General features: G+C 48.9%; 1 protein-coding gene across 4 annotated transcripts in view; it reads left to right on the top strand.

Annotated features, from left to right (window-relative positions):
* The window catches only part of CTIF (cap binding complex dependent translation initiation factor), a 143,113-nt gene that overhangs the window by 70,475 nt on the left and 55,146 nt on the right, over positions 1 to 17,492 (top strand). For all 4 annotated transcript variants that reach the window (XM_075019538.1, XM_075019539.1, XM_075019536.1 and 1 more), the window contains one exon: positions 7,605 to 7,681. In XM_075019538.1, coding sequence (XP_074875639.1) covers positions 7,605 to 7,681 — 77 coding nt within the window. The remainder of the gene's footprint in view (positions 1 to 7,604; positions 7,682 to 17,492) is intronic.

Below are 17,492 nucleotides of genomic sequence, written 5' to 3'. Positions count from 1 at the left end.
TATTGTTCCCATTTTGCTATAACATGGGAAAAAACTCCGTTTCCTAAGTCAGCTTGTAACTGATTCTGGATTTGCGGATTCTTGTAACAAAAGGGGATTTCTTTTGTCTGTTATTTATACTCTTCCTATGGCACCGCATGTCCGTGTCGGTGTGTCTGGAGCACCCTGTTTCAATGCAGCAGCGTTTCCAGCTTGTCCCCATCTCGGTGGCTCAGCCAGGGCTTGGTGGCACTGGTTGGGCATTTCTTCCTGCCCATTCTGGTTGCACTGATGTGCACGTGTGTGTTTGCAGAGGCAGTTCCTCCTAGGAGACTTTGTCCTGGATTTTAAAGTTTTATTATCTCTGAATTATGTATAATTCAGGAGCTTAGGGGCCGAGAGTTAAAAATAGACCCCGGAAAACTCACTGTCAGTAATCAGCAGAAGGCATTGAGGAAGGTGCAGGGTATGTTTCACTTGGGATGCTTTGCCTAATTATTCGAATGCTTTAATTGCATTTGCATCCTTCACCCCGCATGGGGAGTTTCATGCTGGGTTGTTCTGCCATTCTGTGTGTCTTTTGTTTCATCCCAGAGCTGGCTGCGGAGGGATGAGGTGGGACAGCTTAGCTGCTACCAAGTATTTAATGCCACCAAGTATTTAATGCCATTTTAAGTGCTGTCTTCCCTCTAGCTGGGTGTCTGCTGCCTGCCAGGAGTTGACAGCAAACACCAAGGAAAGGTGGTGGGAAGATAAGTGTCTAAATGATACTTCTTTGGGTCCGAGACTGCATGTGTAGAGTCTGTAATTCATTAAAACACCCGCCATTTCTTGAGAGGGGACGTATAAACCAGCATTAATACTCAGCAAGTGGAAATCCAGGAGGTTGCATCCTTGAGGCAACGTGGGAGGGCAGACCCCTATAGAGAATAGCACCAGTGTTTTTAATGATAACTAGAGAGTGGTGTTTAGTTGTGACGGTCACCGTCACAGCCATCGCTCCTCTGTGCTCCCACTCTTTCTTTGGGAAAAGAGTCTCTTCCAAGGTGCTCATCACCAAGGCACGCATGCTGCAGCTACGTGTTCAGCCTTTGCTGGCAATGTATGATTTATGTTGTGCTCCCCAAAGATGCAGTTAATCAGGAAATCCTCCAAACTGGGACATCTCCCAAGAAACAACTTCCTATGCCTCCCATTTGAGGCACATTGTGCCATGTCATGATTCATCAGGCAAGCACGTCCTACTGTCAAGGTCCCACAGAGCATCCCTCCTCCGCCGTGGGGCTTGTCGGATCAGCGGTGGCAAAGCCAGAGGAGTTTTGCTCCTTTTCCAGCTCCTGGGTGGCTGGAAACTAAGTCCTCTTTGCCAACCCTATAGTTTAATTTAGCCCTGGCTCCAAGGATTGAGGTTGAAGAAAGCATCCTTGGAGGTGGCCAGGACCCATGTGTGCTGTGTTGTGGGTGAGGAGTGGTGGGAGAGCCACAACCGTGAAGCGCTGTAAGGATTTACCTGCCTTTTATCTTAGGTGAGGAGTATGTTGTAAAATCGTTGCACTTTCTATTCTATTGAAGTTAAGCACCAATTGATTCCTTATACAGAAGCAACTATTATTATAAGCACCTTCCAGGAAAAATGAATAGCTTGCAATTTGAAGGAACAGATTTATCACTGAAATTTTAACAGAGAGGAAATCATTTCCAGGCGGCTTCCTGACATTGTTTGGTATTCTTCCATGGCTTCCAAAGCAGGTCAAGGCTTTGGTTTGTGCCTCAGCCCTCTCCTTTCAAGAGGTAAAAAATTCCCCTCATGTAAGAGAGGAGAATGGGTTGCAGGCCAGCACAGTGGGAGTTCCTGGAAGGGGAAGAGGCAACAGCAAGCAGCCTCCATGGAGATGGCTCTACTGGAAGTCCCTACAGGAGTTATGTGTGTTGACAAATGCTGGCAGGGGCTGGGTAGAGGTGATGGGGATGATGCTGGCGGGGAGGTAGCAGCACCTTTGCCACATTTTTCATGTGCAATTGGATGGCTGGGATGGTTGTACTGAGTATTGGCACATTCAATCCCATAGGCATCAGGAGTGTGGGACCGGCGCAGTAGCAGTTAAATATACCTGCTGTCCCAGACTTCCCTACCACGGATAATCCATCCTATAGGCAGATGAAGGCCTTATCGCGGTGTGTTGCAAGTCGCTGGGTTGGTTTCTGCGGATCATTTCTGGAACCACAATATATTTTTTCACTGTCCCTCCAACCTCAGTATTTCTGTTGTCACCTTTGCGCAGGCAGATGGGGCGTCTTTGGGACTGCCATGAACCCAGCCACACCTCACCCTTCCCACCTCCCCAGAAAATAAATCCCACCCTGAACTTTGTGTGCAATAAAACTGAGTGAAACTCGCAGTGCCTACCGCAGGCCTAATAACCTGTTTGTTCAGTTCAGGCCTTCTGCAACCATTTGTTTAAGATAAGCAAGGGTGGAGATGTTTCTCGAGGGCACAAAAGGCTCTTGAGATAAAGCTTATGCGGACTGATCCTGCCTTATCGCCAGATCATTTCTTTTCCTTCTCTCATCACCCCAGCATTGGTTTTTTCCATCAGTCCAGTTGCTTTTCTCAACCTTCTGTTCACTCTCAGGGTTTCAGTGTTGCTTTTTCCCATTCAGGCATCTTCACCTGCTTGACCATCACAGGCTGGGAGCATTTCTGCTGCATGGGCAATGTCTACAGAGAAGGCTGAATGAGTGGGTATGAGTGAAGACGGTCACTTTGTGGGACAAAGTTTCACATCTGACAGTCAGGCTATGTTAACCAGACATGAAGACCATGGGGACGAAGCAATGAACCCCAACCTCTCCTAGCAGTGTAGAGTTTTACAGGTCTTTGTGAAACACCCATGAATTTGGTCACCCCAGGCAACAGTTACACCTGAGAAGTGCAGAAGTGGAGGAGAAAGAGGGAGGGTGCAGGTTAGTCCCAAATAGGACCATCCCTTTTATAAGGCAGTTGTTGTCGGATGTTGAAGGAGTCCCTGGGGTTTGCTACCTAAAGGTGGTCACAGAAGGACCAGCAGCAGCAAAAACCCCTGCTTCGTTTCTGCTTATCTCCTTGTGATTTGCCATGTGATTTACCATCACCAGTAAAAGGCAAAGCTGGTGCCTTCCTCCAACTTCTTCAGCTGCTGCTGCTGCAGAGAAGGCGTGAGAAAAACAATAGCAAAGCTCCTGCTCATAGCAGGGTAGCTCTAAAACCAACCATTTCCCTCCTCTGGTCCTGCCCCGCTTCCTTGTGTCCCTCCCAGGCCAGTACGCTGCACGTTACTGGGCTGAGATGTAGGGTGGGATGGCTCAGGAGAGGGATGTTGCTGGGGAGGGACAATTATTGGTGGGGAGAGAGGCAGAAGCTCTTGGGTTGCTGCACATTGCCAACAAGATCTTGATAGCTTTTTAGTTGTTCTTTCATTAAACTTTGATGTAAATGGGTCTGGGGCAGGAGAGAGGCAGCTGCCGGCTTTCTGGATTCCCACGGGCAGGTGGACAGGGGTGAAGGTTGGGCTGACACCTTCATTAGGAAGGTGAAGCACAAAAAGAGTGCACGTGGGCGTCAAACCTGCTCCTTTCTGCTGTCTGTCTGCAGCAATTTTGGTAGATGACAGATTTCCCTTGATGTATGCTAGCTGGCCATATGACAGTCACCTAAGCTTGCCAGACATCACCTTCCCTTCTCCCAGAGCTGCTTTCCCCGAAACATCTAAAAATTAATATGCATATCACAAAATAGCTGATCTCTAGGGGACTGGCCCGAAGAGCAGGCCTGTCCTGAATGCCCCTTCTTTTCCAGAGCTATTGGCCTTTCTTGGTAGAGCATGCATGTTTATGATTTAAACTTGACATACAGGTACATGCATTAGGAATCCCGTGGGCTTCTCAGGTTCAGCTCCAAGCTTCCCACCACGTAAACCGCAGAGTGTTTAGCTCCAAAATGGAACATGACCTCTATTAGCAATCCTTCCTGAGACCATGGGCTCCTTGTTCCTTGCTTTTCCCACACCCCTTGCTTCCAGAACTAACAGCACTGAAATGTTGGTTTGTTATGTTCTCCTCCAGCCATCTGAAAATAAATACCAAAATAAAACTGATGTGGGAGAGACCAAATGTGATTTTGCTGCCTACTGAGAAGTTGCAAACTTGCCTGTGAAAACCGTGAGCATCTGGGCTTAATGGTGTCTTCTGGCCCAAGCAGGAGCAAAACCCATCCCTCTTGTGTAGGTCTTCTTGTAGACCCATTGCAGAGCAGAGGGTGGTCTTCTGCCTCGCAAGACGTTTCCCTTTGTCTCTGTTCAGGGATTTCAGCTTCATAAAGAGTGTGTCCACTGAAAAATGGAAGAGCTGCATTTCAGATCCACGTTGTCCTCAGTGAGCCAGCTCTATTGAAGGCACTTCCATTGCTATTCTGCATGACCCGTGGACGGGAGCAGTATCCAGACAAACCCAAGAGCCATGTCATCAAGGCACTCACCATGCTCTTGGGTCTCTGGCCCGTTCCCACCCACCCAGCACCCTCGATCTTCTCCAGCCACTCCGCCCGTCTTGCAAGTTGCTGATATTTCCTTTTACATCAGCTTGCTGCACAAAAAAGTGGACTTTTGTCCCTTCCAAATTTAGCTCTCTTAGGCACCAAAATAGACAAGAGTAGGGATCGGTGACTGTTTTTTTCCAAAACATTGTCTCATGACTAGGACTAAGGAAAGGAACTGCTCAGCTGGAGAAGGGAGATGCTCGACTTTCCTAATGGGGACACGAAGTTCTCCTCTGTTCCAGCACAGGCAGTGTCCAGGAGTGCTGCTTGGATTAGGAGCCTTATTCTCATGTATTTAATCCATCTCTCACCCCAGTGTGGTCTGCTGCTGGTGGGCAGAGGTCTGAGGAAGCAGGGATGCTCTGCAAGGAGGACATGCAGCAACACACCACCATACATATGGTTTCTAGTTGGAAAGAGCAGAAAGGCAGCTCCTGAGACTTTAATGAAGGCTTCACATTGAGAAGATTGATGCTTTAGGTCCTTGTGTTCTGCAGAGGTAGTTTCATTTTTCCAGGGTAATTGTATTTGCACATGTGTCTGCAATGCAGCTTAAATTCTTAAAAATACCCCAAGCTTTAGCCTGCTGTGGTAGTACAACATTTGGAAACAGCCTCACTGAGTATTGTACTATTTTTAGCCTGATTTCCTAAACTAGCATGGCTGATGTGATTGGGCTGTATGCGTCTGCTTCCTCCCTTCCTTTTCTCATTCACTTTGGTACCCGTTAGCCAATTTCAAGCAAATTTTCAAAGGAACAGAGATCTCAGAGATATTAAGCTCCTCCTATGCATTCAGTGAAAATAAGTGATTGGGAAAATAAGTGATGAGGAAGACTCAAACCACAGCCCTCAGTAATGAAGAAGGTTCAGTATGATTCTAAGCTCGTACACATGAAAGATGTCTAATACTTCCAAGACTCCTTGACAGTGAGGTGTTTGGCTGCAGGAGAAGCCCAAGTCTGACCTGGTTAACTAGGTGATAACTCAACCACAGCCCCAGGAGAGCAGGTTGCCAGGTTTCCCTACTCCTAAACTACCTCCTCTTAGTCAAAGATGGGCTATGTTTGAGTGCTGAGATAAGATCTAGGGAGCATAAGGAGGGCTCTTCCCGGTGCTGGGTGCAGGGACATGAGCAGAGGACCACAGAACAATGTGCATCGCTGAGCAGATCCTCTCTGGATGAGCAGATCTGCAAGAAAGCTAAAGCAACTTCATGTAGTGATGGCCCCTGTACCACTGCTATGAGGGATCATGTAGGATGCTCTGGCTGGTGTGGCACCTCTGGGTGTTAAGGGTGTTTTAGTGGGAGAGAAGGATAATTTGGTCACCAAGAGTGGGCACTACTCTTGAACATGCTTTCTAATGCATGTGCTAAACCATAATCATGGTGCACGTGATTTTCTCTGGAAGAGTTAAAAGTGAAGAAGAAAGTTAGAAGGGAAGCTACCTTCTCAGGTAACACGCTTCAAGACTGCAGCCAAAGCAAGGTTCAAATGGGGACATGCAAGGTTCAAATGGGGACGTGCAAGCCAGCAGCAGGACTTACCCAAGGGCTTGGTGAGTTCTTCATTGCTTGAAGTCTCAAAGAGCGCAGGTCTCTGAAGTAGAAGGCTCCAGCTGCCGTGGGAGCTGTAGGGTTGCCACAGTAGCAGTTTCTCCAGGCTCTTTGCAGATGGCCAGGATGGATGGTCACAGTAAACCCCGTTGGTCTTGGACTTGGGGATGTCTTCTCTGGTCTGCAAGCCTAAATTCATTACCGTCCCCAGCAACCTTTCTCCTCTGTTACATCTTCCACCAGAGGACCTCAAAATTTTATTGTCTCAGTCATCGCTACTAAAATTAACCGTCATTTTTAAGGCTCTTCACGCAGAGAGAAAGGGCCTTTTTTTTGAAGTTGGTGTGTTATGTTGTCATGCCAATGTGACAAAGCGGCTGCTCGATGAGACGCATTCCCACCCAGCCCTTGCCCTTGCCCAGGCTGCTCCTTCATGGCCCCTCACGCATGGTGATTCACCAGCAGTGGCTGGAGCTCCAAGGCTAAGATAGATTGTGATGAAAATAAAAGAAGCGACTTTTACAGGGCTTTTATTGCCAGCCGGCGAGGTACAATACTGCATAAATAAAATTCATTATGGTTATGACAGCTCTGTGGTCCCTGGAAAATAAATAATACTTTGCACTTACATAGCGCCTTTCATCCAGGAACCTCAGAGCTCTTTGCTCACATTAATGAAGGAAGCATCACGATGTCCATAGTAGGATGGTAAATACAGCATCCCCCTTATCAGATGAACATACCAAGTCAGAGAATCGGCACCTTCAGTGGAGAGAGGACAAGACAGCAGCTTGAGTTACACACAGCTTTTCCACTGATGTGACCAGGGCAAATTATTTAATGTCCTGGTCATCTCAGTTGTTTCCAGTAGGTGGATGCCACCCGTCCCTGCCCCAGGGGTGGCATGGGTTGACTAGGTCACAGTGGACAAGCGCAGCAAGATGCTCGTGACAAAGTTGTCAGCTTGCTAACGGCACGGGGGCACAGCCCCAACAGACCAGCTAGCTGTGGCTCAGTTTTCTTACTCCAGTATCCTCAAAATGCTGCTGAGCATTGTCCCCTTACAGACATTTTTACAGCGGAGTTTTAGATAAATAAATAAACCTGAAGGAAACAACCCAGTGAAAGTGGATGATTTAAGTGCACCAGTATCAGCAGTGTTGCGTGTGAAGTGGGTGAATTCCCCGTAGATGGTGTATATTGGGATCCATCCAGACGTGGTGCAGTTATTCGCTCCGTGTGCTTTCTGCCATACAGAAATTGCAGATAACATCATTCCCTGCTCATTGCAATGGCCCTGAGAGGGTACAACAAGTCTGTGGATTTCCAGACCTGCTTCAATAGGGTCTGAGATGTTGTAAAGATGTTTGGATGAAAACTGTTTCTTTTGTCATGCTCACATGTTGGCTGTACAGCTCTGTCTCATTCTGACCCCCTCCATATTAATGCCTCCTGTATCTTGGAGCTGATCGCTGCTTTTCCCTTTATTTTACAGGGTTACCATCCGTTGCCTCATGAAGCTGAAATCGCACACACCAAAAAGCTGTTCAGAAGGAGGAGAAACGACCGGAGGTAGGTGAAACCTTTTTAAGGTTTTTTTAAATCTCTTCTTCATTGCACATCTTCCCCCACTGTCTCATGGAGTGTCTTTGGACAATACTGCTGTTTAGCAGCTGCCAGTGTTGGATTAATGCATAAACCCTTATTTGAGCACTAATGTCCTGAAAATGCAGAGTCTGTCCATCCCCCTGGTTTGTCTTTTAAATCTAGGGAATGTCCTGTATTGCTCCAGGAGTATCTTAAGGACCTCCTCTTCCCCTTATACTTATTCCAGCATAGCCAGATCTCCCCACTTGTATTAGAAGAGGCAGCTGGCAAGGTATTGTCTGTAAAAGCTTTGAGTCCTTGCGACTTGCTTCCTCTTTTTCTACTGAAAAGCAAAATTTGCTGACTTTCAGGGTCACCTGCAAAGTGGATATGGTTGAGAGGGGTGTGCAGCAAGCATCGGATGCCTGTCTGCATGAAGGAGGGGATGTGCTAAATAGGCAGCTGAGTTCCTGTGACATTGGTGATTTCAATCCATTGAGTTAATTTAATTGGGTCAATTGGATATTTAATTGTGTAAATTGCATATTTAATTATATGAGGGCATCTAGAGTCCTTGATAGGAATCGTGACTATGGTTAAATGTGAAAATAAGCGGGGAATAAGGGAGTTAGTTGTACACGCAGCTTTATTTCTGTTGGCATGTTCTGCTGTGGCTGAGACGACACAACCAGGGCAATAAAGCATTTCTAAAACAGGGACTTTGCAAGGTTAAAGTTATTTAACAGGAGAAAAAGTGGCGAATGTTTTCTTCCAGAGTGATCTGAAATCTGTTTCTGAGCTGTGATGCCTCACGGGGATTTTTGGGGGAGTCCTTTAGACACCTGTAATAGTTGTTGGAGTATGTCCTCAAATCTCCCCATCACTTCTCGACTCGTGATCAGCCATGATGTAGTTAATTCTGTGCTTGGTTTGGTTTTCCCAAATCTTACTGAGGGACCAAAAAACAGCTGAACGGAGTTTGCTCAGGCATCCTAGAAACATTCTTCTGTGGGCAGGGCAGTTCATCAGCAGCAAATGCCATTTTCTGTCCTCTTTGGGGCTCCCTCCTTTTTTTCCTGTATGTAATTTAAAAGACAATTTTGTCTTGTGATTTAGGAAAAAAAAAGGGCTTGTTTCAGCTGGGTCGCAGCCCTGTGATCGCTGAAACATAGTTAAAACCAAGCTGAACTCTGCTTGTCTTGCAAGAGAGAGCTGGGTAGGCTTTCTTGCAGTGCTGGGCTGGGCTCGCTGAGAAATGCAGTGGAGGTTGGAGCATCCTGCTCCCATCCTGGCTCACTGAGCGGGTCTTCCTCCGCCATCCGAAGAGTGCATGATGCTGCGGGAGAGGAGACTTGCAGAGCCAAGGGGTCTCCTGCCTGAAGCCCCATGCCCAAAGCTGCACTGGACCAGAGCCACGGAACTGCGTGTTGGTTCTTCCCTCCCAAGCGAAAAACCAGCCGGTCCAAGGGATCATGCCAGACGTGTATTTCTATTTCTTTTTCCTTCTGGTCCCTTCAGATAAACCATCAGCAGACAGAAGCATTCAGCCCCACAGGGCATCTCTGTCTCCCACACAGATGGCAAGGAGAGATAGCAAAAGAAACTGCCTTGGGCTGGGGTTGGAAGATTGTGGGGTGAGATACAGCCCAGACCACGTAGCACTGGGATAATATCCCAGGAGGAGAGACGGAAACCTTAAAACCCAGCTGATATCGCATCATGCGGGAGGAGACATGGGACCGTTTCAGCCCTAAGTGGTCATGAATGAAATAAAATGGAAAGAGCAGAGGGGATGCAGTCCTACCTGAGTCCTGCATGGACAGCCATGGTGGTGTCCAAGCTTAGACAGAAAAACATACTTATTTTAATTGCAAAAAAGCTAAGAAGCCCAGGTTGAGGGAGTGGAGTGAAACAACAGTCTCTTAAATAATTGTTTAAGCTGAAAAGGCACGGTCCAGTCGCCTAGACTTCAGCTGGGGACCTCAGCAGCCCCCCTCTCCCTGTGCCACATGGTTTGATGCTGGGGGTTTTCAGGGTCCCCTTGCCTCTGCGGTGCGTTTGGGACTAGGAGGGGAGTTTTAGTCCTTCTAGTGCCACTTGAGATGTCCCCAGAGAGCACTCGCTCCTTAAAATTGATTTCTAGCAGTAAGTGAGGTCTCAGAATAGTTATTTTATGAGAAAAACATGGTAGAAATAAGGGGAAAAAAAAAGTAGAAATAGGGGGAAAAAAGGGAATAGGAAAAAAAACCCCAGACTATTGGAGCACGAACAGGTTAAAAAGCTGTTCACACTTTATTGCAGTGCTATTATCTTAATGTCCCAGGCATCATTCTGGGGTAGAAAGGCTTCATTTCAGAGCTGGTGGAGCCACACAGGTGGTATAAACATCCCTCAGGATGAGATTTTATGGCCAGAAAAACAGTTGGGAGTTACAGGCTTTTTGTTTTAAACCTCATCTGGATACGGAGAGACTCAAAATTGCAAGACCGTGGATGGGGCATGGGAGGCAGTGAGGCCTGGGAGAGGCTGAGCAGGGCCATTTGGTGGTGCGTGGGTTGGGAGGGAGGTTAGGAAGCAGCTCCGGATGCCTGGAGCCAAGGGAAGAAGAGCTCATTTCTTAGAAAGGGGTTGGTAGCAGCCAAGGATGGGAGCAGGGCTGACGTGCAATGGATTTGCAAGAAGAAAAGAGATTGTCCTGCTCTGTTGGTTAGAAGCAGGTGCGGCCCCAAAGCCCTGGCACAGTTGGGTCTGGTTTTTTATCAGGCAGCTTTTCCCCTTCTCCTGAAGGTGGTGAGCAATTGGCACTAAGCAGCACCCCACGAGCAACGCCTGTCCACGGTGCACCGGCTCTCCCTGCCCAGGACCCATCTCATCCAAGAAAGGGGACACATCCCAGGTGACCATGGTAGGCATCCTCCTGCCACGTGCAGGAGTCACCGCTCGCAAGTGGACCTCCAGCTTGGGTTGAGGAGTCAACCCCCGGGCTGACCTCTGCACGATGCACAGGTCCAGCTGGCCTTGCCTGGTTGTAGCTGACCTTCAGGTTGGCTGGTACTTTATATAACAAAGCTATTATAAAAGAGCTGATAAAACACATCGGTACCCAGAAATCTGCCTATTTTTTGCCAGCTGGTCTTATAAATGATACTGGCTCCCCCGCAGAGCATGTGCAGGCTCCTCTCCCCTCCCTGATGGTGACATTCAGAAGGGGCCACATCTTGGGACAGCAAAGCACCTTTTGTTTCTCATGCAAAACGACGCTGACGTCCGGCTGTGCTGTAAATAGCACCCATCCCCACTTCCTTCCCGTCACCTTTCCTCGGGAAATGCTGTCACCGCATTGCGGAGGAGCGCGGCTCACCTACCCTGAGGTCTCTGCCGTGCACCTTTCACTCCCTATGGGTGTGCAACCATAGCTCTCTCCTTGCATATATGATATGTATTTACATTCCACAAGTCATTTTTCCATGGGATGCGTGCTTCATTTGTTACATAAGATAGATATTGGAAGAGCGAATTAGAGGTGTCATTAAAACAGGCTTTGACTTTCCCGGTTAAGGACCACTGTGGGTCTGTTGGACGCATTTTTGGTAACAGTGATCAACATCAGAGCTGCATCTGGTGGAGGGTTTGGTTGCACAAGGTGTTGTAAAAGCCTACAGGAGGTGGTGAGGTCCTTGCTGCAAAGAGCTTATAATCAGAGCAGGAGACCAGGGAGAAGTATCGCCCTCCCCACCTCACCCTGCAGAAATCCCGCACCCGGTGTTTTCTCTGTCGGTTTAGAGACACGAGGTGTAACTGCCACCTCCTGATGACGGTGATAGAGGACATCACTGCTTGATGGGATCATTGAAGGAGAGGAGCAGAGGCAATTTTTTTCATAGATGTCCATGTGAGCAAGTGTTACACACCAATGAGGGTTTTATTGTCCCAAACGCTAATCCGCTGTTTGCTGCCACACAAGATCCACCCTACCTAGATATCACCAAAGGCAACTTGTTTTGATGTCCCATGGGCAACCACCTCTGGGGAAGGAGGGACTTTCCCTGGCTGGTGGCAGGACCTCTGCTGCCCTTCTCTACTGCAAGCAGTAGAGAGAAAAAAATACACTGGGATACAGGGCACAACGGACCCATTTCTCAAGTCCTCTCCTCTGACTTTCCCAACGCAATGCCTCTCTACTAGTGGAGCACAAGCTGTGCTGTGATGTGGTCTCCTTGGTCAGATGGGCTCTGAGTTTGGCCCCTTGTTTTTCAAAAGGTTCCTGAAAAAGCCATTTCTTAAGTTTCCATTGAAGCATTGCAAGTCAGCTTCGTGCTGCACAGGGTTTCTCCAGTTCCCATGGCATCCTGGTATGATGTGTTTTGGGATGGAAGGTCTGGCTGGCACAACCCCATGGCCCAGAAATGCACGCACAGAGGCTTGCACCAGCCTTGTAGGAGTGATAAGAAATGTTGCCCAGCTTAGACAGGATTTACAAGGAATATATGGAGTTGCAGTGGGTTAAGACAGGTGAGTTTGTACCTACTTCTTGGTCTTCTGGTTAACAGACTACTGAAATTGTTCTGCATCATCTAAGGAAGTGGACAGTTTTGCTGAGGACCAGAAAAAGGTTGCTGGGAAAATCTTAAAAAGGTTGCGCCATCGTAATCACATTGGTTCGATCACTTCTTTTTGGATTCAAAAGTCAAATCAGGTTGAATACCTTACCAAAAGGAAATCCTCATGTGTGTGTAGGTGCTGGCTGATATCTCACAGGGCTTTTAGTGGTCAGTCTATGGGCAAAGACAGGAGAGGAGGACAGAGGGAAGTGCAGCCCCATGTCTTGTGGAGGGTGGAGTAAAAGCCTAAGAGCTAATCAATCCCCTCTTTCCAAAAGGCATCTGAATTCCGCTTTTTAATAGAAAAGGTGTGGATCCCTTGTGCTTCCTCCATGCACAGCTGGTGTGTCTCCAGGATTTGGGATGACCAAAAGGAGCGGCTCTGCCTGTCCCGGGCCAGGGCTGTTGGGGACCACAGCCAGCCTCGGGTGAAGGACCATCACCCTTAGCTGTGGCTGAGCTTCGTGTCATCTCCTCCTTCTCCTGTTGGATGGGGGTTTAAGACGGGTGTTTCTGCACCTGGGAAATCCATCCTTCATAAAGCCTTTGCATGGGGATAAGGAGCTGGAGCAGAAGTCTGCGTAGGTCCTCCTGGTTCATACACGGAGAGAAGGGGTGGGAGCAAAGAGGCTCATGTGCTTTCCCCACGTCCCTTCAGCGTGCCCCAAATACTTATGGCTTTTGACAACAAGGATTACAGAAATGTCCCCGAGTTTTCTCGTGCATTGTCCCAATTTGCTTCCTACCGTTAACTTGGCTTTACACTTAAATGATCAGGAAAAAACAGTCTGGATTTGTGTGTGTGTGTGTGTGTGTGTGTTGTTTTCTGGTTTTAATTAGATTCAGAGCTGGGGGAGGCAGAAATATCCTTCTTCCCCGGAGAGCCCCGGGTGGCTGTCAGGGACAGTTTCCTCTTCCTGAAGCAGGAGGGTTGTGTAAGCACCGCTGACCCCTCCTGCTCACGCCCACGCCAAAAACCGGGTTAGCTGGGGTGAGTGCGCGGGGGCGGGCACCCCGGTCCTGACTCCCCGATCAGAGTCCACGTTGCTGAGGGATCTCGCGGGGCTCATCCCAACCCATCCACGTGGCCCCGGCCAGGGTCTCGCACAGAGGCGAGCGTGGTCCTGCATAGGGACGGCCCGAAGGACGGTCACGGCGGGCTCGGGGCCAGGCAGGGAATGTCCCAGATCCGCCGGTGGCTCCGTCGAGGAGCGTAGGCAAGCTGTGATACATTTCTTTTCCCATTATATTTGATTTTACAGACCCTCAGGGACACTCAACCACCTACAGTGATTAGTTCGACTGATTAAGCTGCTTTTCCTCTTGTGGCAAACTTCTTTTGTGAAGGGTTTTCAATAGCCACGCTGCTTGGGACATTGTTCCTGTACAATTTCCTTTCAAAACACCATAAAGGGCACTCTACCACTTTACCCTGTCATAAAACATCACAGGAATCAGCTTTGCCCAGCTTGCTCCTTCAAGGGCAAGATCTCCTCATTGAGGGAGAAGGTATGGGGTCGGGTGGGAGTTGCAGGACTGCATGATGCTGGAGTGAGATGGAGCCATTAGCAGGGGGGATTTGAGATGAGATGAGACATAAAGCAAAAGTTTTCTGCTGGTTGGTTTTTTTGCTGTCTGTTAATGTGAGGATCCAGGGTCACCCGGGGAAGTGAAGGATAAAACAAACTTGAAAGCCCAGAGAAGGAAATGCTGCTTCGCACATATCGGCTGGTTCAGCCTTGCCCGGCAGAGACTGGGAGCGGATGCAGATGCTCTCGAGGTACCCGGGGGTAAACGGCGCAGGGGGAGAAGGGCTATTTCTGCTGAAGAAACATGCTGCCGTGAACAGCAAGTGGATAAAATGGATCATTGAATTAAGACTGGAAACCAGAGGAAGGTCTGCCTTGATTGCCACCAAGGGAGTAACAGATGTAGGGAACTGGATGGGGTTGCAGTGGCACAAGGTCCTTCCTCCCCGTGTTTGTAGTTACTCCCATGCCCTCTCACGAGGCTATCGGGTACATCTGTACCAAGACCTAGTGTCACCGGGACCTGGTTAGTCTATCAGCTGCTCTTTGGGCAAGGCGGTGATGGAGCAGCGCAGAGATGGTATCAGGAGGGGACAAGCAGGAGCCCCTTCGACCCACGGAGCCGCGCTGGCCAGACACACTGGCATCGCCCAGCCCCGCTGCCCTTCCTTCCAGGCATCGAGGAGAAGGCTCTGCCAGGGGTCACGATGCTGGGACCCCGCTCCCGGGAGGAGATTGTTGAGAACAAAGCCTGCACCAGGCTCGCCATTGAAGAAGCGGTTCTTGAATGATCAAAAAGCCGCCTCCTGACGACCCGTGGGTATCCGGCTGCGGGTGACTCAGCCACGGGTGGAGCTGCTGGGCGGCACTGCAGCTTCTTGTCAAGAGGGACCTCTTGGAGCTGAGATCTGGAGGTGGTTTGGCTCCATCAAGACCCCTTGCTGCCTTTGCACCACGCTCTGGGCTCAGTGAACAGGACACAGCATGGCATGGGACTGTAATAGTGCAACGCCATCCCCGTGCAGGAATCCCAGGCCCGGTACCTACAGGACACAGATGATCAAATAGCTCTGCAGAAGCCATCAGAAGTTCAACCAAGTTTATATCTAGCATCAGTTCTAGACTGGCTCATCTAAGAGTGACTTGCCTGCCCCAGCACCATCCTCAGAGCTGCACACGTAGGGTCTTCCCATTAGCCGAGCGGTCCATGTGAAACACCAGTAGCAGTAAGGTGGAGCAGTTGGTACTTAGCATCTATCGGGGGGGGTTGTTTTGCCTGTCACCCATGTCTCAGTCTGTGGTGGGGTGAGTAGGGGTTTTCCACCCAGCTGCTCTTGTTTCTGCCGTGGTAATCAGCGCTAAGCCCTTACGCACTTGAGGGTGTTGGTGAAAATATGCCCAGCCATGAGTCACCCCTGAAGGCAGATGGTGCGGCTGCGATCCTGCCGGCAAAACGCACCACGAAAGGCGATGCCATATTTACAGCTCCTTTCTCGATGCTAGCAACAACTGAAAGGATTTTGCATTTCATGTGATGCGGAGAAAACATACTTCTGTAAATATCAGAGTGCTCTGCAGGCTCAAGACTAATGTAAAGAGAAAGATAAACCTTTGTGAGTTCGACAGGACACGCTCTACACGAGTAGGACTTCAGGAGATGTGTATCCATTACCATTCTCCATATCTGCTCCGTCCTCCTTGTGTGCCTAGCTAACGACATGGTGCAGAAGGGTTAAAAGATTCTCATCTAAGCAAATTTAATCCTTTCCTTTCATTGTTCCTTTTTTTTAATGCCAGGAGGCAGTGGCAGGAGAGAGCTGGGTGCATTTCCCAGCTTCAGGGTTGCCACCTCTCTATTGAGAGCGGCTTTGTCATTACATAAAAACTCTACAACACAAGACTTTTTATTCCCTTTTTTTTTTTATGATCTTGGCGACTGAAGTGACCCCTGTCCTGCAGACTAAATTTAACCTGAATTGCCAAGCTGCCAGTAGACTTTATGGCATCAGGAGGCTTTTGCAGGTTGTTTTTCTCCATCTCTGCAGCTGATTGAGACTTTCTGTACCATCAGCAAAACATTTTACTGTTATGAAACCTCAATAGAAATGTAATGGCCTGCTGGATAAGCTCAGGGTCTTATGATGTTACCTCACAGAAAGCAAAATAATTGCTCCAGCAAAAAATCTGGGAGAACTTCAGCGTGTGGCTGTGGTGGAGGGACACCTGATTTCATCAAAACTCGGTTTTTATTAGGTATCTTGTTCCTGTGTGGCAGCAGGGGCTGTTCTGGAGGACGGTGAGTTGTTAACACCGACAGCTCTTCTGCTGCTCCTTTTCTGCTGCTGCCCATTCTTGTGAGCATTAGGGAACGGGGAGCAGGAGCTCGTGGTGGCTGTACACCTAGGGAGAAGGTTAGCAAAGCAACTGCTCTTGTGTCCAGGGCCTTGGTGGGGGGGACATGGGAGACCTCCTTTCAGTTCTCACCTTCATCAGAGACTGCTGGGCTTCACCTTTCTGACTACAGGTGCTATTTCACATGTCCTAGCGTATTGTGAAATCCATGCAAGGAGCTAGCAGACACTGGACCTTGTGAAACCTGCCCCAAAATGGGGTGGGAGCCAGACAAGATGCCGTAAAGCATCTCCAGTGACACCACCAGCTGAATCTCACCGCATGTGTCCATAACTACGTTGACCATATAAGAACTGGGTGCCAAAGTTCCCGTTACGCTCAGAGGGGATGCAGTCAGCGGAGTTCGGAGGATGGTTCACCTCAGCATGAAGCAGGCGTTTGGCCAGGTGACTCCCTCCCCGGTCTCCACCACCTGTAACTGGGGCTGCCACGGAGTTTAGATCCCCACCTCGCATTTGTCCTCTGACATCGCAGACGCCTAAAATTGGGCAAATTGAACCCACCCTCTGCATGATGCTGTGTAACCCCCTCCCCGTGCCTATGTTCTCCATGCGTTAAATGCATCTCGCTGCTGTAAGCTGTTTGGGGAGCAGTTGTTCTGTACGCTAAGTGTGTATGCACAGGGCCTGAGGGTCTCCACCATGGCACTCTAGTAAAAGTCCTGCGCAAGACTGAACTTTGGGAGCAACCCTACAATAATCCGGCGCTGTGTGGAGAGGAGGAAGGATTCCCCTTCCCCTGGGACAAGGTGGGAATTCCCAAAGGTGGCAATCACAGGTGCATGGAGAGCCCTGGAAAGCTTCTCACTGCGATCTTCCAGCCCCCACATAAGAAAAATTAGTCTGGCCATCTTATGAGAACAGGTTTCCTTGCTTTATTTTGCCTTCCCATGTTGACCAGAACCAAGGAAGTCTGAAAAACAAAGAGCTGTGGGAGGACTTGAGCCAAAACACCTCACGCCAGAGGAAGCACTGGGACAGGGATTTGTTTCTGGGCTCTCTTCAACAAGAACAAAGACTTGAGACTGGGCATCCCATTCTCTCCCATCTCATGGAGTGGAAATCTCTTCTCAGCCAAGGAAAGCAAGGGTTTCCACTGAGACATTTCTGTGCTCACAGAGAGTGCCACCTTGGCACTTCTTGAGAAGCTTTAGGGGCAGCAGTCTCCACTTCAGACCATGCTTGCCATAAGTATTTCTGGTGTCTGAAGAAAATGTGCTTATGTCTGTACCTGGAAGATGCACGTGGCTGATGA

The sequence above is a fragment of the Buteo buteo genome, chromosome Z, assembly GCF_964188355.1.
Source record: "Buteo buteo chromosome Z, bButBut1.hap1.1, whole genome shotgun sequence".
NCBI classification, from domain to species: Eukaryota; Metazoa; Chordata; class Aves; order Accipitriformes; family Accipitridae; genus Buteo; species Buteo buteo.
The sequence above is the reverse complement of the archived record's forward strand: the minus strand, read 5'-3'. Positions and strand labels throughout refer to the sequence as shown.